Source organism: Gorilla gorilla, chromosome 19 (assembly GCF_029281585.2).
Source record: "Gorilla gorilla gorilla isolate KB3781 chromosome 19, NHGRI_mGorGor1-v2.1_pri, whole genome shotgun sequence".
Taxonomy (NCBI): Eukaryota; Metazoa; Chordata; class Mammalia; order Primates; family Hominidae; genus Gorilla; species Gorilla gorilla.
Window position 1 is genome coordinate 18,680,255 of NC_073243.2, and position 20,950 is coordinate 18,701,204.

Here is a 20,950-nt window from a genome sequence, read left to right on the forward strand (position 1 = left end):
GGCTGCCTGTCCATTAGACTCCCCTCTCACCTGCAGGGAGGAGCTGAGTCCCCTTGCCCCAGGCAGAGGAGGCCGACCCCCCAGTCCAGACCTGCTTTACTGATGCTCAATGTGGGCTGGGCACCGTGTTGAGCTCCGAGGGGTGTGGGGACTGGGGAAGGGGGACTGATACATCTTCCAACAAGACCAGGATAGACTGTACAGGCTGCTGTGTGGAGGAAGGACAAGCCGGGCAGAGGCAGAGCCTGGGAGGGTCAGGAGTGGCAGGAGTGGCAGGAGCTGCTGTGGCCAGAGAACCTGGGGAGCTCATGGGGACCCTACCAGCAAAAGCTGTGCGGGCAGGCTGGGCCCTGTATAGTCCTCGAACACCGCATAAGAGCTGTGGCTTCAGGCAGGCACAGTGGCTCACACCTGTAATCCCAGCACTTTGGGAGGCCAAGGTGGGCAGATTGCCTGAGCTCAGGAGTTCAAGACCAGCCTGGGCAACATGGTGAAACCCCGTCTCTACTAAAATACAAAAAATTAGCCGGGCATGGTGGTACATGCCTGTAGTCCCAGCTACTCGGGAGGCTGAGGCAGGAGAATCGCTTGAACCCAGGAGGCGGAGGTTGGATTGAGCCGAGATTGTGCCACTGCACTCCAGCCTGGGCAACAGAGCGAGACTCCGTCTCAAAAAAAAATGAATAAAAAATAAATAAAGTTTTTATTAAACATAAAAAAGGAGCTATGGCTGACCCCTGGGGGCAGCTGGGAGTTGGGTGCAGAGGCTCTGGGTTACATAGGAGAGCGCGGGCTGCGTTGGGGGGTGGGGGAGACCAGAAGCCAGGGGCCAGGAGGAGGCTGCTGCAGGGGCCATAGGGACGGGGAAGGGGGCCAGCTGGCCACAGAGGGATGACATGGGCGGGGAAAGGGCTGTGTGGACAGGTGGTGACTGTGTGGTCAGGGGGTGCCACTCTCAGCTTGAGTCACCCTTAGAGGACTCACCTGGCGACACATAGGTGGGGGCAGGAAGATGGATTTCTGTAAGAAGAACCCAGCTGGGTGGGGTGGAGCTGGGGCCACTGGTGATCCTACCCCAATAGGAAAGCTTGCCAGAGGAAGTTTCCGGAGCCAGGTGTCATCAGGCTGGAGAGAGTCCCCCGCCCTCCAACTCAAAGGGAGCAGGCTCAGGATGGAGGAGGCATCGGCGAGGGAGAGCTTTGGCCCTGGAGCATAGGCAAACTTGAGGCCAGGCAGGTGGAGCAGCCCACAGAGAGGGACTCCTGGGCACCCGGCCCTCCTGTGTCCAGTCACGGCCTGAGGAGGATGGGCAGCCTCTATGGCTTTCCCCATCCCCACGTGGCCTTTGGTGGACTAAAAGGCTGGGATGCACCAAGCGTGAAGGAGACAGAAGAAGGGCGCGTCTCTTGCCCCTCCCAGGGCCTCTGGTTTGCTTTCTGAGAAGTGGGCTGAATGGTCCCCAAGGACTCTGTGGCCCTGAGAGCTGGTTGCTTTCTCCCTTCTCTGGGCCCGAGAATGTGGCCTGCCCTGGGCCTCTGGGGCAGGAGAGGCTCAGGGAACTCCGGACTAGGGCCGCAGCAGCTATCATTAGCTCCCTGAGTCACCCCGTAAACCCCACGTTCTCACCTGCTGGACTCTCTTGTTGCCCTGGCCCTCCCTCTCTCTCCCAATCCCTGACACTGATTGAAATGGCCTTTCCCGGGCAACAGACCAGGCCGCGGAGCCAAAGCTGCTGACTCAGCACCTGTGAGATGCCTGGGCGCCGTCTGTCTCCCGCAGTGGGGCCACCTCCTCCCATCCTGAACTCCCATCACAATCCTGCCCCAGAAAGCCACCTCCCCGGGCCAGCCTCGGGAGGCAGGAGCCTCTCCTCTGCCCCCAGCAGTGGTGAGATTGAGATGTCCCTCCCCAGGATTCCCAAACCTCAGGGGAACGTTCCTGAGTCTGTAAGGACCTATATTCTCACACATCCCTACAGCCAAGAGTGCAGCCAAGAGTGCATCCCTACAGCCAAGAGTGGGCCCCTGGTTGGGGCCCAAGCTCCTTCCAACCCTCCTCCCAAGGCCTATTGGCCAAGGGCAGACATGGCCCAGAGGACCTCTGAGGGCCAGGCTCTGGGCTCCCCAGGGGCCTTGGAGATCACCAGCTGCCTTGTGCACAGGAGACTCACCTGGTGAGGTTCTGGGTGGTCGTGGCAACCCTTGCCCTGAGATCACCGCATGTCTGGGGCCCAAGGCCCCCGGGTGGGACTGTGGCTGAGGTGGCGGGAAGCTCTCATTGCAGGCAGAGGGATGGCTGGAATGAGGCGTCAGAGGCAGAACTGGCTGAGCCACCTGCCCTCGGCGCCAGGCAGGCCACGCCCACCAGCCACAGCTGCAGCACCCGCCCACCCACGTGGCCCATGTGAGTCACCCCCACACCCACACAGCAGCCTCACCCCCACCGGAGAAAAGGCAGGGGAGGCCGCAGGTGCCAAGGTCGAAGTTCTGGGTCCAACTTCTCCCTCTCTGGCATTCCATGCTGGGCAGGGACTGCCCATCTCAGGCCTGTTTTCCCAACTAGGAAATGGGAATGATAACACCTACTTTCCAAGGGAGCCGTGAAGAGCCAAAGAGATCACAGAGGTGGGAGGGCCTAGTGAAGAGTCAAGCGCTCTGCTCTGTCCCCTGGGAGGGAACACCGCAGCCCAGGCCTAGCCTGGTTGACCTCAGGGCGGCCAGCCCCAAGACTCGACACTTGTTCTCAAAAGTCGGTTCCTGGGATCAGGTCTCTCGGGGACGGAAGTCCCCATTTAATGCTGTCCACCAGCAGTCATGCATCATGGCCCTTAGTGTCAGCCTCACTCCTTCCTGGCTGAATGACCTTAGCAGGTCATTTCTCCGAGCCTCGGTCTCCTCATCTGTGAAACGTGCTTCATAAACCCACTTTGCAAGGTTATCGTGGGGCTTCAACAAGTACAAGAAGAAAGGGCCAGAACAAGGCCCAGGGCACGGCAAGAACTCAATAAACAATGTCAGCTCTTAGCTATGATTGCTTTTGTCATCTCAATGTATTCTCCCAGCAACTGCCCAGGTTGCCCTTCTCCAAGGCCAGGGCGTCATAGGAGGAATCGGTGCCCTCTCTCCTGGCCCAGGCTGCAGCTGTGAAGTGGGTGGAGTGAGTCAGGATGGCCGTATGTGTCTCGCGTCACTCAGGAACTGCACACCTGCTCCCCGGGGCGAGATGCGGACAAGACACAGCTGGGACAGAGCAGGAAGTCTCTGCTGACGCGGCCGGAGCTGGCGCCTGATGGGCAGGGAAATCCCCAGCTGTGAGCCTCTCAATCCCTCATCGTCACAACCTGCCTGGCCTGGGGAGGAGGCAGGAGGCAGGTGAGGCTTCTAGGCCACGGGAGAGCAGGACCTATGGCCGGTAAGGGGCAGACCAGACTTGCGGGTGTGGGTGAAGCAGGAGACCGCTTCTGCCGTTGAAGTCAGGGGGTCCTGAAGTTCCCACTCACAATCTGAAATCTCATGACTGTGCCTGAAACTCGACCGGTAAAGCCGGATCTGGGGTTGAGCACAGCCTCCGGCCACTTGCTCACTCGCCCTCTCCCGACCCAGCCCCGCGCCCTCCCGGTTTGCCTCCGGTGGCTCAGACGCCTGGGGAGGAGGCTGCTGCCAAATGTCAGTGCTTCCGCTTTTCTCAGAGGGCAGGTGGGAGCTGGTGAAAAAGGCCCCTGTCTCCCACCCAGAGGTGTGCCCTGTGCCCAGCAAGGAAGAAGGGGACCCCCGCTCTGCTATGAGAGGCAGCAGGAGCCAGGTCACCCAGTGGAGTCACTGTCACTACTTAGGAAGCCCGAGCCCATCCTAATCCCACCCCAAACACACAGAAGCAGCAGCTTCAGCTCCTTAGATGGTCTATATTCAACCCCATTTAACCCAGCGCATGGTGAGAGCCCACGGGAGAGGCCGTGGCAAGGGCGCAGGTGCACAACGAGGGATTCAGAACTGGAGAAGGCCGTGTCCACCCTCGCGGGCCACAGGGGACACAGGCTCAGGCAGGAACCATGACCCAGCATGTGGGTCATCAGGACAAAATGGGCTGAGACCCCCAAGGCGGGAGGAAGTCCCTCTGATGGGGTGTAGGGGATGAGTTCGGGAAAGAGGGAGCTTCTGCCTGGACTTGGAAGGAGGGAAGAGGCCACAACATGGTGAAACCTCATCTCTACTAAAAATACAAAATTAGCCGGGTGAGGTGCTGCACACTGTAGTCCCAGCTATTCGGGAGGCTGAGGCAGGAGAATTGCTTGAACCTAGGAGGCAGAGGTTGCAGTGAGCCGAGACTGCACCACTGTACAGCCTGGGCAACAGAGCGAGACTCCGTTTCCAAAAAAAAAAAAAAAAGAAAGAAAAAAGAAAAAGAATGGAAAAGTGAAAAGGAATATGATCAGAACAAAAATATAACATGCTATAGTGTAAATGCATACAACACATTGGTCAATGCTATTAAGTTTAAATTAAACACACACACACACACACACACAGAGAAACAGAAAAAAAGATAAAAGATAAAATGACCACTTCATACTCTTTAGAATGGCCCAAATCCAAAATGTTGACAGCACCAAATGCTGATGACGACGTGGAGCAACAGGAACTCTCGGCCATCACTGGTGGGAATGTAAAACGGTGCAGCCACTTTGAAAGACACTTTGGTGGTTTCTTACAAAACTAAGCATACTCTTACCATTCAATCCAGCAATCACACTCTTTGGTGTTTATTCAGAGAAGCTGAAAACTTTTGCCCACACAAAAATTGCCCATAGATATTTATAGCAACTTTACTTATAATTGCCAAAACTTGGAAGCAACCAAAATGTCCTTCAGTAGGTGAATGGATAAGGAGTGGTACATCCGGCCAGGCGTGGTGGCTCACGCCTGTAATCCCAGCACTTTGGGAGGCCGAGGCGGGTGGATTGCTTGAGGCCAGCAGTTCAAGACCTGTCCTGGGCAACATGATGAAACCCCATCTCTACAAAAAATACAAAAAAATTAGCTGGGCGTGGTGGCGGGTACCTGTAGTCCCAGCTACTCAGGAGGCTAAGGCAGGAGAATGGCGTGAACCTGGGAGGCGGAGCTTGCAGTGAGCCGAGACTGCACCACTGCACTCCAGGCTGGGCGACAGAGCAAGACTCCGTCTCAAAAAAAAAAAAAAAAAAAGAGTGCTACATCCAGGAGAATGGAATGTTATCGTCCAATAAAAGAAATGAGCTCTCATGCCACGAAAAGACATGGAGGAAACTCTAATGCATAATACTAAGTACAATAAATCAATCTGAAAAGGCTATGTATTGTATTGATGATGCCAACTACATGACATGCTGGAAAAGGCAGTAAAAGATCAGTGGCTGGCCAGGCACGGTGGCTCACGTCTGTAATCCTAGTATTTGAGGAGGCCAAGGTAGGTGGATTGCTTGAGGCCAGGAGCTCAAGACCTGGCCTGGGCAACATGACGAAACCCCATCTCTACAAAAAATACAAAAATGAGCCAGGCGTGGTGGCTGTCACCTATAGTCCCAGCTACTCAGGAGGCTGAGGTGGCAGGATCTTTGAGCCCAGGAGGTCGAGGCTGCAGTGAGCCGTGATTGCACCACTGCACTTCAGCCTGGGTGACAGATCAAAACTCCATCTCAAAAAAAAAAAAAAAGGTCAGTGTTGGCCGGGCGCGGTGGCTCACACCTGTAATCCCAACACTTTGGGAGGCCAAGGCAGGCGGATCACGAGGTCAGGAGATCAAGACTACAAGACTATCCTGGCTAACACAGTGAAACCCCGTCTCTACTAAAAATACAAAAAATTAGCCGGGCATGGTGGCGGGTGCCTGTAGTCCCAGCTACTCGGGAGGCTGAGGCAGGAGAATGGCATGAACCTGGGAGGTGGAGCTTGCAGTGAGCCAAGATCACACCACTGCACTCCAGCCTGGGCGACAGAGCGAGACTCCGTCTCAAAAAAAAAAAAAAGGTCGGTGTTGCCAGGAGCTGGAGAGAGGGACCAATGAATAAGTGGAGCATGGAGGATTTTTAGGCAATAAAATTCCTCTGTGTGATACTATAATGATAAACGCAGGTCATACATTTGTCAAAACCCATGGAATCTATAACCCCAAGAGTGACCCCAGTGGACTTTGTTTTTTGTATTTTGGTTTCTTTTTTTTTTTTGAGACAGAGTCACTCTGTCGCCCTGACTGGAGTAAAGTGACATGATCTCGGCTCACCACAACCTCTGCCTCCTGGGTTCAAGTGATTCTCCTGCCTCAGCCTCCCGAGTAGCTGGGGTAACAGACATGCGTCACCACACCTGGCTAATTTTTGTATTTTTAGTAGAGACGGGGTTTCACCGTGTTAGCCAGGCTGGTCTCAAACTCCTGACCTCAGGTGATCCGCCCGCCTCAGCCTCCCAAAGTACTGGGATTACAGGCATGAGCTGGACTTTGGATGATAATGATGTATCAATGTCAACTCACTGATTGTAACAATGTACCACTCTGGGGCAGGATGTCAGTAGCTGGGGAGGTTGTGGGCACAGCAGGTGTATGAGAACTTCCTATATATTTTTTGTGTCAATTTTGCTGTGAACCTAAAGTTGCTCGAAAAATAAAGCTGGCCAAGCCCTGTGGCTGGCACCGCAATGCCAGTACTTTGTGGGGCCAAGGCGGGAGGACTGCTTGAGGCCAGGAGTTCAAGACCAGCCTGAGCAACATAGCAAGACCACATCTCTGCACGGGGAAAAAAAAATTGCCAGGCGTGGTGGCTCACGCTTGTATACCCAGCTACTCAGGAGGCTAAGGCAGGAGGATCGCTTGAGCTCAAGAGTTTGAGGCTGCATTGAGCCATGACCACACCACTGCACTCCCACCTGGGCAAGAGAGCAAGACTCTGTCTCAAAAAAATAAAATTAAAATAAAATAAAGCTTATTAATTTTTTAAAAAAGAAAGACATATGAATTGCAGGTATGTCCTTCCTTAAACAATCTCAGGTTTCCAGTCTAATCACAAAAAATTTCTATCATTAGTTTTGCAAAAGTACAACCACAGGATCCCTTCCAGCTCTGAGTAAATTCGAAAGCTGATCCAGGCTGGGCACGGTGGCTCACACCTGTAATCCCAGTACTTTGGGAAACCAAGGCAGGTGGATCACTTGAGGTCAGGAGTTCAAGACCAGCCCCGCCAACATGGTGAAACCCCATTTCTACTAAAGCTACAAAAATTAGCCAGGCGTGGTGGCAGGCACCTGTCATCCAGCTACGAAGGAGGCTGAGGCAGGGGAATCCCTTGAACCCAGAAGGCAGAGGTTGCAGTGAGCTGAGATCATGCCACTGCACTCCAGCCTGGGTGACAGAGAAAGACTCTGTCTCAAAAACAAAACAAAACAAAAAGCTGATCCAATTTGCAGAAGTTTGCAGCTGTCTGACACCCACACATTTTCTAAGAAAGGCCTACAGGTAAAGCATGGAGCCCCAGGCCCACAGCAGGAAGCGAGAAGCCCTCCCACCTCCCTCTGGCCCAGGATAGGCTGGCATGCCCCAGCACATTCTCTGCCAGGCAGCCTGACACAGCAGTTAAGACCCAGGCTTTGGAGTCAGACTGCCTGGGGTCAAACCTAGGCAACGTGTTTACTGGCTGTGCAACCTTACTCACTGTTGGAACCTTGATTTTCTCATCTATAAAAGGGAACTAATAATAGCTTCTTCACGAGCTGTTAGGAGACTTAAAGGGAGATGCACATGGAGCACCTTCATAAACACTCCCCACATCCCGGCTGTCGGCCTCCCTCCTCCAGGCTCCAGGCTCACTTGCCATAGTCACATGCAGGCACCTGGGGCACCAGCCCTCGGCTCCTCCGTGGGGCCTCCTATGTGGAGGCAGACATGATGCTAGAGAACAGGGAGGAGGGATCCCAGTATTTTCTCCCAAAACACCTCTCCTGGTAGGGCCCAAGCCCCAGCCTCAGCCAAAGTTCATCCTTTCATGAACCAACATCCAATAATTCCACAACTAAACAACTCATTCTACACTCCGCAGATACTAACACAACCTGCCCATGTCTGGAACAGATCTCTCTTTCAGAGTATCTGTTTCTTAAGCTCTATTCTACAAAGGAAGAGTCAGCAAACTCTTCTGTAAAGGGCCAGATAGTATGTTTTTTATATTTTAGGTAAGCTTATTATATTTTAGGCTTTGCAAACTATTTGGTCTCTGTTGCAACTATTCACTTCTGCATTATAGCAGGAATGCAACCATAGGAATGCACACACACACACACACACACACCCATGTGTACACACACACATCCACAAGCAGCCTACACAGAGCCAATTAGCTATGCCAGCCCATTTCCTGCCACAAACTTCACACTTGACACGATATATCTGTATACGTATCTGTTTATTTGAGGATGCCAGTATGGATGGAGTGGAAGCATGTGCCATTGCGGGGAAGCAGGACTGGGGTCCCTACAAATGGAAGATCTTTCAAACATTCTTACCAGGTACCTTTGGGATGTGGTTCTGTAGTTTTAACCTGCACATCAATCGAGCTGATATTCTGGAGACTGTGATTGATCGTAAGGAAGGACGAAGAAGGCACTGCTGCAACAACTTGATTCTGCCGGAGCTGGGAGTGGGACAGCCTCCCCCACCTTCTCCAGGGAGGAAACACCAACACCCCCAAACCACCCAGGCAGGTAAGAGGAGCAAGCACGGGACAGAGAGGAAGGGCCTCTGCATTTTCCATCAAAGGAAGAGTTTGTTCCCAAAGGTGTTTTCCTGGGCTTCATTTACTTTTGCTCCTAGTAATATAAAATCAAAGAAGGCCGAGCGCAGCGGCTCACACCTGTAATCCCAGCACTTTGGGAGGCCAAGGCGGGCAGATCACCTGAGGTCAAGAGTTCGAGACCAGCCTGGCCAACATGGTGAAACCCCGTCTCTATTAAATATACAAAAATTAGCCGGGCGTGGTAGTGCTCACCTGTAATCCCAGCTACTTGGGAGACTGAAGCAGAAGAATCGCTTGAACCCGGGAGGCAGAGGTTGCAGTGAGCCAAGATCACACCACTGCACTCCAGCCTGGGTAACAAGAGTGAAACTCTGTCTCACAAAAAAAAAAAAAAAAAAAAAAAAAGAATAAAATGAAAGAAAACGGCCAGTCGTGGTGGCTCACACCTGTAATCCCAGCACTTTGGGAGGCCGAGGTGGGCAGATCACCTGAGGTCAGGAGTTCGAGACCAGCCTGGCCAACATGGCGAAACCCCATCTCTATTAAAAAAATACAAAAAATTAGCCAGACATGGTGGCACGTGCCTGTAATCCCAGCTACTTGGGAAGCCGAGGCAGGAGAATTGCTGGAATCCAGGAGGCAGAGGTTGCAGGGAGCCAAAATTGTGCCACTGCATTCCAGCCTGGGCGAGAAGAGTGAAATTCTGTCTCAAAAAAAAGAATAAAATCAAAGAAAACAAGGGCCTAACATGTCCCAGTAGAGACTGACCATCCACACTGTTTAGTAAAGTGAGTAAAAACCTGAAAGTCTGTTAGGAGATTCACTTGGGGACAGTGACGGTTGGATGTACATCACTCCCCATGCTTCCAAGAACGCTTCCCACAGCTTGTCCAGCGCAGATTTGGGAACATGCTGGGCAGGCACGGACCAGGCCAGGCTGCTGACAGAGCACTGGTGTTCCCTCGGCAGCCCCCCGTGGCAACGGGGTCTCCTAAGGCCCAGTGTTGACAGTGCCGTCTGCGTGACGTCCTCACTTCTCCCCGGAAGCGGCAGGACTCTTGAAGACCTCAGCGTCTTCTGGCTTCAGAGACCCTGAAAACTGTCGCAGATGAACTTCCTCGGGCTGAGCAGACTGCCTATCTCGAGCACTTGCCTCTCTTAGAAGGGGCACCAGGGCAAAGTTCTTCCAGTGTCTGCCTGAAACTGAAGGGTAAAACACTATTACTACCTTGGATGCAACAAAACAAACATTCACTTCTTGGCCTCCCAAGTCTCCAGATAAAAGGAGGTCCAGGCCGGGCACGATGGCTCACGCCTGTAATCCCAGCACTTTGGGAGGCCGAGGCAGGTGGATCACCTGAGGTCAGGAGTTCAAGATCAGCCTGGACAACATGGTGAAACCCCATCTCTACTAAAAAATACAAAAAAAAAAAAAAATTGGCCGGGCATAGTGGCACATGCCTGTAATCCCAGTACTTGGGAGGCTGAGGCAGTAGAATCACTTGAACCTGGGAGGCACAGGCTGCAGTGAGCCGAGATCGTGCCACTGCACTCCAGCCTGGGCGAAAAGAGCAAAACTCCGTCTCAAAAAAAAAAAAAAAAAAAAAGAAGAAAGAAAGAAAGAAAAAACGAGGCCCAGGCATGCGAGTGCTTCCTGAGGCACCTGGATCGGTGCAACGTCCTTCCCCCTCAACTGCTCAAAGAGCCTCATGCACTCTCGCTGTTCCTTAAATTCTCTTCCTCCATCCCACCCCGACTTGCTTGCAGCCTCAGGAGAGCCCATCGCCTGCCCCTCTCGGCCTCCATCTCCTCCCTGCCCAAGCGGGAGGGAGTGAGGGTCTCCACAGAGCAAAGCCGAGGCCCGTCCTGTGAGTGGCTCAACACCAGGGCAGCTCTGGGTGATGAGCACCAGCCAAAGAGGCAGGATTTGGGGTCCAGGCCCACTGGGTGACAGCCTGGGCGACAGAACAAGATTCTGTCTCAAAAAAAAAAAAGAAAAGAAAAAAAATTATAAAGGTGCCATCAGGCAACCTCCAACCATCCCCCATCCCTGCCCCAGTTAACATGGGTGTGTATATCCCTGCCACTGGGTCAATGTCTTTATAAATATCACAGTGAATGTGCAGTGTTGTAAACCGCCAACACTGTCATGCAAACATAATACAAATCAACTGCCAAGTGAAATAGCAAATCTTGTCAAAGATGTAGGATGTCACTAAATCAACAAGAGTGACATTGAAAAACTACTCAAGGCCGGGCGCGGTGGCTCACACCTGTAATCCCAGCACTTTGGAAGGCCGAGGCGGGCGGATCACGAGGTCAGGAGATCGAGACCATCCTGGCTAACATGGTGAAACCCCGTCTCTACTAAAAATACAAAAAATTAGCCGGGCGTAGTGGCGGGCGCCTGTAGTCCCAGCTACTTGGGAGGCTGAAGCAGGAGAATGGCGTGAACCCGGGAGGCGGAGCTTGCAGTGAGCCAAGATTGCGCCACTGCACTCCAGCCTGGGTGACAGAGCCAGACTCCGTCTCAAAAAAAAAAAAAGAAAAGAAAAGAAAAGAAAAACTACTCAAATCACACGCAAAGCTATCTTTCAATAGCTCTCTGGCAAAGTTAGACCAGTTAACAACTGACAAAGAGATCATCAATAAGCATTATTACGGGATGCAGGGATTGCTTCCAACTAAACTCACAGGAAAATCACAGGATCGCAGGAGGCCTGTGGAAAAACCAATAGAACCCTCGAGCAGTTTTCTAAAAATGAGCCTTTGATAAAATAGATTTTCGCTTCCAGCTATAATGGAGTATCTAGTACTGGGCTAGCCATCGTGCTGTCAACGATCACAAAATAGGCAACATACAGGCAGCAAACGTTTTTCAGAGATAGGACATCAGGCAGTGAAAAACGGCAGTCCCTCAAATAACACCAACTTAGCAGCTAAAGATTTTTTTAAATTAAACATTAAAAAAAGGCAAGGCATGGTGGCTCGCACCTGTCATCCCAACACTTTGGGAGACCAAGGTGCGCAGATCACCTGAGATCAGGAGTTCGAGACCAGCCTGGCCAACATGGTGAAACCCTGTCTCTACTAAAAATATAAAAATTAGCTGGGTGTACACATATACACCGTGGAATACTATGCAGCCATAACAAAATGATGAGTTCATGTCCTTTGTAGGGACATGGGTGAAGCTGGAAACCATCATTCTCAGCAAACTATTGCAAGGACAAAAAACCAAACACCACATGTTCTCACTCATAGGTGGGAATTGAACAATGAGAACACTCAGACACAGGAAGGGGGACATCACACACCGGGGCCTGTTGTGGGGTTGGGGGAGTGGGGAGGGATAGCATTAGAAGATATACCTAATGTAAATAACGAGTTAATGGGCGCAGCACACCAACATGGCACATGTATACATATGTAACAAACCTGCACGTTGTGCACATGTACCCTAGAACTTAAAGTATAATAAAAAAAAAATTAGCCGGGTATAGTGGCAGGTGCCTGTAGTCCCAGGTACTCAGGAGGCTGAGGTGGGAGGATCACTTGAACCCAGAAGGCGGAGGTTGCAGTGAGCCAAGATCGTACTACTGCACTCCAGCCTGGGCAACACAGCAAGACTCTATCTCAAAAATAAAATAAAATAAATAAAAACTGCAATTCCCAAGAGAAGTGAAATTCACAAGGGGAGCCCTGTGATCTCCCTAACTTTCTGCCTAGGGACATTTCCCCAACTACAACGCGGTGAGCTGCAGTCTAAGAAGAGCATGGAATTGCCTTTGAGTTAAAGAAGAAGAAATCAAAAGCTGGGCAGCGGTAGCAGCTAGAATCTGTGGATCAGAGCACAGGGGAAGAGGAGGAAGGATTCATGGGGGTGGAAGCCCAGAAGTCTTTGGGGCAGATGAGTTCCCCCCATTAAGTATTAAGTACATTGAGTAAATGTACTTAATGACACTAAACTAGTACACTTCAAAAGGATTTAAATGGCAAGTTTTAGGAGATAGATATTTTACCACAATTTTTTACAATTAAATACAAAGTAATTCAAAAACAAAGTGTTCAGGGTTGTAATTATAACTCAAAATTTGTCCACTATAAACTATGCCTCTTTCATTTTTAGGTAAACGTCCTCAATTAGACATTTATTTAATGTTTTCTATTAAATGTTTACCAGTAACTGTTAAACAGCTTTCTTTCTGGTAGTAATTTTCCTCAGGGTTTTTCTATTTGTTCTTTTTTTTGAGACAGAGTCTCGTTCTGTTGCCCAGGCTGGAGTGTAGTGGTGCAATCTCGGCTCACTGCAACCTCTGCCTCCCAGGTTCAACCGATTCTCCTGCTTCAGCCTCCCGAGTAGCTGGGATTACAGGTGCCTGCCACCATGCCTGGCTAATTTTTGTATTTTTTTTAGTAGAGATGGGGTTTCACGATGTTGGCCAAGCTGGTCTCAAACTCCTGGCCTCAGGTGATCCACCCGTCTCAGCCTCCCAAAGTGCTGGGATGACAGGCGTGAGCCACCGTGCCCGGCCTCCTTGGGGTTTTTCTGCTCAAGGCATCCCCTTTCTTCTTCTCACCCTCCCCTCTTCTCCACCTGCCCAGATGTGTCCATGAGTGACAAGTGTTCCCGTCTGCCTGTTTGTGTCCGCACAGCCTCTCAGAGCTAGGACGTCGCATGCACATGTGCAGAGTGAGGAACAGGGCTGAGGAGGCAGGGCAGCCCATACAAGGAGGCAGGGCGGGGCTGGGCTGCGTCCCCTGGGGCGCTGAGGACAGGTGCCTGGGCTGGAGGTGCTGGCACAGCCGCTTGCACGGGCCCAGTGAGCCGTCAGCCATCAGCCGTCAGCCGTGACAGCATGAGTGAGGTGCTCAAGTCAGCCCGTGACTATGTGCTCATGGCCGAAGTCAGGAGCTGCCACAGCGCCCGGGTCCTGGGGGCATGAGGAGCCTGGCAAGGTGTGGGGAACCTGCAAAGCTCCCCCTGCCCAATGTCAGGCCACCAGCCAAGGAGGCGCCAAGCACCAGGCCCTCACGCCTCACCTCTGCTTGACCGCAGGGAGAAGCTCAGGGTGCGCTTGACGCCCTCACAGTTGCCCGGGTCTTCGTTGATGATGCCCACGTTGGTGTTCCAGGTGGTCCAGTTCACCTCGTCCACCCTGCAGGGTAAGGGGTCGGGAGAGCCTGAGAGCTGTGCTCAGCTTCCCGGGCCGAGAGCTCTGCCCACAGGCCAAGCCCAAGAAACCCACCCATCAGGATGGAGATGCGGTGGGTCGGGGAGGGCAGAGAGGACTTGATTTTTGGACACCATCCTCAAAGATGTGATCTCTGACCACACTGTGAGGCCCAGGGGGACTTTACATATTGGATGCCAGGCTCTGACGCTGCTCACTAGACGACCCCTTCTGGACACCTCGAATTTTCCAGAATTTAGTGTCTGGGCCCCACCAGATGAGATCTAAGATGGTCCCCTGTGCACGCCCACAGCTGAGCTCAGGACGGCCCCAATCCCTACAGCTGGCATTGGGAGAGCCCCCTGTGCTCATGACCAGCCCCTCATGGAGGCCCTGAGGCAGGCTCTGTGTCCACAGGGGAGCCCCAAAGCTCCCAAGCCCTGATTCAGGTGGAGCCTGGGCATTACCTGAAGCACCACCGGTAGTCGTCCTTGCCATCAGGTGTGTACCCCACCTGCAGCAGCTTGCCTGAGCGGAAGGCCTTCCTCATGCACTTAAGGAAGCTCTTCTCCGTGTCCAGGATGGTGATGGCTCTCTGCAGGAAGACACCAAGGGCAGAGGAGCTGAGGGGCAGAGGGTGCATCCCAGGGCCACCCTGGCTGCCAGTATCCAGCTCCCCAGGGGCTCTCCCAGGCCTAGATGCCTCCGGGGTGGTTGTCCAGTGCCCTCCATGCTAGCTTTGTTTCTGTAGCCTGGCGGGGGTACACTGTATACAAGGGGCACAGCCCAGCCAGCCCAGACCTGTCCAGGTGCCACTGGTGCCTGCCGGGCCTGGGCAGGGCAGCCCCGGGAGTGATACAGAGGTCCCAGACCCTGCCCTGAGGAGCTCACAAGGGGCAACATAGGGTAGGGCTGAGAGCAGGGCCACGAGTGAGACTGCCTGGGCCAGGTCCTGGCTCTGCCACTTACCAGCCATGTGGCCTTGAGCACAGATACGTAACTTCACTACGCCTCAGTGCCTCATTCAAAAACGGAACAGTATAGCCAGGCACAGTGGCTCACGCCTGTGATCCCAGCACTTTGGGAGGCCAAGGCAGGCGGATTACCTGAGGTCAGGAGTTCAAAACCAGCCTGGCCAACATGGTGAAACCCCATCTCTACTAAAAATACAAAAATTAGCTGGGTGTGGTGGCGGGTGCCTGCAATCCCAGCTACTAGGGAGGCTGAGGCAGAAGAATCGCTTGAAGCCGGGAGGCAGAGGTTGCAGTGAGCCAAGATCATGCCAATGCACTCCAGCCTGGGTGACAGAGTGAGACTCCATCTCAGGAAAAAAAAAAAAAAAAGGAACAGTAATAGAATCCACTTCACAGGACTGTTGTGAGGATTAAATGAGATCAGGTGAGACAGACACTTAGTACAGTCCCTATCACAGAGAAAGTGCTTCTTCATAAGAACGAAACTTATTATTAGTAGTTGGGGATGCAGATGTGGCCCACGGGGCTCAGAAATGTAGCTGTCAGGGCCCTGCCTCATGGTAGCTGCTCCCCTGAGTCTGGCCTCTGGTGCCCACCTTACACCAGGCTCCTCTGAGGTGGACACCCTATCGGGCTGAGCCCTCCCCCTTCTTCCCTCCAGGACCACCCAGACCACAGCCAAGCACGGTGTCTATAAACACCAGCTGAGCTCATCCGCCCCTGAGCAGGTGCTGGGCAGGGGAACTTGCTGGAAGTCCACTGAGGGAGGTGCTGAGGCTGGATCCCCGGGCCTGGCCGGGCTTTCTGCTCCCTCCTCAAATCCTGCAGGGCTCATGTGCCCAGCTGGGTAAGGCAGCGGATAGAGAGGCCCATACCCTCCTGGCCACACACCGCCCCCCCCACCCCACCCACCCACCTGCAGCCAGCTGTGTAAGACAGCAGACAGAGCCGCCCACACTCTCCTGGCCACTCACCACCCCCCAACTCCACCCACCCACCTGCAGCTTCCAGATGTTCTTGCTCTCCTGTGCGATCTTGTTGACAGTCTCACCCATGAGGGCGATGAGCATGTTGAGCAGGAGGATGTAGGTGAGAATTACATAGGCCAGCAGCAGGATGATGAAGACAGCCTTGAAGTCATAGTTCTCAGTGAACTCCAGGTCGCCCATGCCGATGGTGAACTTGAACAGCTCCAGGCAGGTGGAGTACAGGCTGTTGTAGGAGCTATCGGGGGGCCTGCAGGCAGGCCCCCGCCACCTGTGCGACGTGGACTCAGACGGCAGGGAGTCGTTCTTCCCGTCTTCAATCAGCGTCACCACCGCTACAGGGCACAGGGAGGGCGGGGTGCCACTGGACAGAAGCCAATATCCCAAGTCCCCTGACATACACCCTCCTGCTCAGTCAGTCTCAAATAACTTTGTGACAAGTTATTTTTAAAGCACCCCTTCTTTAAAACTATCAAAAAAATTTTCATAGTATATTTTTAAGAACTTTATCATCATCTGCTAGAAAAATAAATAAATATATAAGTCTCTATGTGCAATGTGAATACAGCCACCTTTGTACAGTGCACAACCTGCTTAACCATACGTGTCAGCTCTGGCCCCACACCTGCTTTGTCCATCACACCTTGTTGGCCTGCATCCCTCAGAGGTCCATTTTGCTCCATGAGCACTGAGCCGCTCAGAGCAGAATGACCTCTCCCCACATGCTGCCTGCTTCTGTGGGAAGTGTGGCCCAGAGCCTGAGAGCCTCTGCAGCAGCTGTGCATCGTGGTTGCTGCCTATCAGTATCCACAAACCCCCCCGGCCTAGTCCCTTCCTGTACCTACTGAAATGCAGGGCCTTCAGATCCAGTTGCCAGAGCCCACACCTATTAGGTCTCTCCTAGTCACAGGTGCCCATCCCTCCCAGCCAGGGATTCCAACGCAAATGGCAGGGTGGGGACAGGGAAGGGGCACCACGTGAACCATGTAACTGTGGGACTCGGATAAGCATCAAAGCAGAGTCCAGTGCTCAAAAAATGATGTGGAGGCCGGGTGTGGTGGCTCACGCCTGTAATCCCAGCACTTTGGGAGGCTGAGGCAGGCGGATCACCTGAGGTCAGGAGTTTGAGACCAGCCTGGCCAACAGGGTGAAACCCCGTCTCTACTAAAAATACCCGGGTTCGGATTATCCTAGCTACTCAGGAGGCTGAGGCAGGAGAATCGCTTGAACCCGGGAGGCAGAGGTCGCAGATCGCGCCACTGCACTCCAGCCTGGGCGACAGAACGAGACTCTATCTCAAAAAAAAAAAAAAAAAAAAAAATGTGGACATGTGAAAAGAGCACAGGAGCCAGCTGGAAGGGACTCCAGTGATTAATCTCAGACAATTTGAGTATTAAAATAAAAGAGGATAGTAAGGATTATAACCCATTTAACAAAGTGAGAATCCATGAAAACAAAAGACTCCATGAGGCCATTCTGATACAAACAAATACATAGAAATGGGGAATGGTTAGCTCTTCTCTATAATAGAATGCCAGGTAATAAATGCAGAAGCAATGATGGAGTTAGAAGATCATCTTCTCCGGGTGTGGTGGCTCACGCCTGTAATCCCAGCACTTTGGGAGGCCAAGGCAGGCGGATCACCTGAGGTCAGGAGTTTGAGACCAGCCTGAGTAACATGGTAAAACCCCATCTGTACTAAAAATATAAAAATTAGCTGGGTGTGGTGATGGGCAGCTGTGATCCCAGCTACCCGGGAGGCTGAGGCAGGAGAATTGCTTGAACCTGGGAGGCCGAGGTTGCAGTGAGCAGAGATGGCACCACCACATGCCAGCCTGGGCGACAGACAGAGACTCCTTCTCAAGAAAAAAAAAAAAAAATCATCATTTGGCCACCATCACAGGATGAAGTGGTTCAGGTAAGACTCATCAAGGGAAGCTAAAACTCCTGGTGAAAGTCTGATGAGAAACAGGCTAGTCACATAGTTTCAAAGCATCTCCTTGAAAAGTATCCATCACAAAGGTAAATATAGTAGCTTTACAGTGGAAAAGTCTCGCAGATCCACCAAAACCAAGCCATCAAAGCTAACGTCACCAGAAGTGAGACGGACATCATGTGACTCCCAATAAAACACACAGCAGAAGACACACATCGCTTCTTGATATTCTGGCCAAAAATGCATGCCTGGCTATAATCGTGAGGAAACATCAGACACACCCAAATTGAGAAACATTGTCAAAACCACTGGCCTCTACTCATTACAAATTCTGAGGTCGCAAATGACAAGGAATGATGCAGGAAGTGCCCTGGATTAAAGGAGACTAAGGTCAGGCCCGGTGGCTCACACCTGTCATCCTAGCACTTTGGGAGCCGAGGTGGGCAGATCACTTGAGGTCAGGAGCTCAAGACCAACGTGACAAAACCCCGTCTCTACTAAAAATACAAAAAAAAAATAGCCAGGTGTGGTGGTGGGCATCTGTAATCCCAGCTACTGGGGAGGCTGAGGCACAAGAATCACTTGAACCCTGGAAGTGGAGGTTGTAGTGAGCTGAGATGGTGCCACTGCACTCCAGCCTGGGCAACAGCATGAGACTCTGTCTCAAAAAATAATTAATGGCCGGGCATGGTGGCTCATGCCTGTAATCCCAGCACTTTGGGAGGCCAAGGTGGGTGGATCACCTCAGGTCAGGAGTTTGAGACCAGCCTGGCCAACATGGTAAAACCCCATCTCTATTAAAAATATAACAGCTAGCCAGGCGCAGTGGCTCACTCCTGTAATCCCAGCACTTTGGGAGGCCAAGGCAGGCGGATCACGAGGTCAGGAGACCGAGACCATCCTGGCTAACACGGTGAAACCCCGTCTCTACTAAAAATACAAAAAATTAGCTGGGCATGGTGGCAGGCACTTGTAGTCCCACGTACTCGGGAGGCTGAGGCAGGAGAATGGCGTGAACCCGGGAGGCGGAGCCTGCAGTGAGCCGAGATCATGCCACTGCACTCCAGCCTGGGTGACAGAGCTAGACTCTGTATGAAAAAAAAAAAAATATATATATATATATATATATATATATATGCATAAAAACTAGCCGGGCATGGTGGTGGGCGCCTGTAATCCCAGCTACTTGGGAGGCTGAGGCAGGAGAATTGCTTGAACATGGGAGACGGAGGTTGCAGTGAGCCAACACAGTGCCACTGCCCTCCAGCCTCAGGGACAGAGTGAGACTCCGTCTTAAATAATAATAATAATAAATTAATTATTAAAGGAGACCAAAGAAGCATGACAATGGAAGGTAATGCATGATCTGGGAATCTCATTTTCTGATAAAGACATTATTAGGACAATTGATGAAATGCAAATAAAGGCTATGGGTTAGCTAATAGTGTGGGTCAATGTTACCTTCCTGATTGTGATCACTGAACTGTGTTTATGTACAATAACTTCTTTTAGAAATACACACTGAAATACACACTGAAATACACACTGAAGTACACGCTGAAGTATTTCATGGTAAAAGCCTGATCATATCCACAACTTACTCTCAGTCTTTTTCACACGTGGCACATGTGTTCATGTTTGTGTGTGCACATGTGTATAGGGGTAGAGAAAGTGATAACATAAAATGTGGTAATTTGGGGGGAATCTGGGTCAAGAGTGTAGAGAAGTTATTGGTTCTATTCTTGCAACTTTTCTGGAAGTCTGAAATAATGTCAAAATTAAAAGTTCAAGGGCTGGGCACGGTGGCTCACACCTGTAATCCCAGCACTCTGGGAGGCCGAGGCGGGTGGATCACAAGGTCAGGAGTTTGCAACCAGCCTGGGCAACATGGTAAAACACCATCTCTACTAAAATACAAAAAAACTAGCCGGGCATGGCGGTGTGCACCTGTAGTCCCAGCTACTTGGGAGGCTGAGGTAGAATTGCTTGAACCCAGGAGGCAGAGGTTGCAGTGAGCCGAGGTCGTGCCACTGCACTCCAGCCTTGGTGACAGAGCGAGACTCCATCTCAAAAAAAAAAAAAAAAAAAAAAAAAAAAAAGTTGAAAAAACAACTGAGCCAAAATGCTATGTGGCAGCCACAGCACTTCCAGCCTGGAAAATTCTTAAAGCATTTTATATAACACGTGGCCAAGTCCTGGGGCTCATTTCAGTGTGTCCTCTGTCCACCCTCTCAGTCACCTGCAGACATGCACCTGCCTACCCGGTGCCTTCTCATTCAGCTCCTGGCAGTCTTTAGAAGGCTCAGCCAAGCAGGACCCCTGCCCTCCCCCAGTGCTGACCAAGCTCATTACCTGTGGAAAACCCGAACAAGAAGACGACATAGACAAACATGAAACGGCACAGGTCTCTCAGGATCATCTGCAGGAGACAGCAGGCTCATTAGAGCCGAGGCCAGGCCCAGGAGGAGCTGAGGGAAGGGCCGGGCCGCATCGGCCTGGGGATGCATCTTGAGAACGTGTAGGGCGGTTTGCTTTGCTGGTTCTCAGCTCAGGGGTCATGAGGGAGTCACCCACCCTTCCCCCATAGCCTTTGTTCTGGTCAGGAGATGGAGGCCTGGTGTGCAGGGGGGGGTCAGGTTTCAGGGGACCCCCCCTACACACACCTGGGTCAGGGCCAGATTGCTTGATTCTTGGAAAATGGGCTGGGGGCTAAACCAGCCCCATCCCAGGCACGACAGAGAGGATGGGCGGAGTTCTTGGCCCCATCTCACACGCCCACGAGGTAAGCGGGCTCTGAGGAGACCCACTGGGGCCCAGGGAACCCACCTTCTCTATCATGACGGCGTAGATGCCCATCTGCTGGAAACCGCGGGTGTAGTAGAGCATGTTGGTCCAGCCCAAGGCCAGGGAGAACACCATGGAAGCCACATACTCCTTGAGGTGGCTGAAGTACAGCACCACGGTGGCCAGCATGAACAGTGACTGCAGAAAGCTGAGGGTGGAGGGGCAGAAAGCTCCGTCTACGGGAACCCGGGAGGCCTGGCACCCCCAGAACAAAAGGCCACAGGCTGCTCAGAGGTCCAGACCGCAGGCCGCGATAGGAGCTAGGGTTGGGCTGTCCTGAC

The 20,950-nt window shown here is 52.3% G+C and overlaps 2 protein-coding genes across 3 annotated transcripts in view; both read right to left on the bottom strand.

Moving 5' to 3' along the window:
• The window catches only part of TRPV3 (transient receptor potential cation channel subfamily V member 3), a 47,516-nt gene extending 45,209 nt beyond the window's left edge, over positions 1-2,307 (bottom strand). Inside the window, exon 1 of one of the 2 annotated variants that reach the window (XM_031003341.3) lies at positions 2,171-2,289. The gene's annotated coding sequence lies outside the window, so the exon portion shown is untranslated. Of the gene's footprint in view, positions 1-2,170 lie in introns of both variants that reach the window. The other variant, XM_031003340.3, reaches the window with a different exon arrangement.
• Positions 2,308-8,406: 6,099 nt separating this feature from the next.
• TRPV1 (transient receptor potential cation channel subfamily V member 1) overlaps positions 8,407-20,950 on the bottom strand; it is a 44,542-nt gene continuing 31,998 nt past the window's right edge. Inside the window, exons 11-16 of the mRNA XM_031003346.3 lie at positions 20,652-20,817; positions 20,178-20,244; positions 15,902-16,224; positions 14,397-14,524; positions 13,799-13,914; positions 8,407-9,958 (exon numbers count right to left, since the gene is read on the bottom strand). Of these exons, the coding sequence (XP_030859206.1) occupies positions 9,786-9,958; positions 13,799-13,914; positions 14,397-14,524; positions 15,902-16,224; positions 20,178-20,244; positions 20,652-20,817 (973 nt within the window). The 3' untranslated portion in view covers positions 8,407-9,785. The remainder of the gene's footprint in view (positions 9,959-13,798; positions 13,915-14,396; positions 14,525-15,901; positions 16,225-20,177; positions 20,245-20,651; positions 20,818-20,950) is intronic.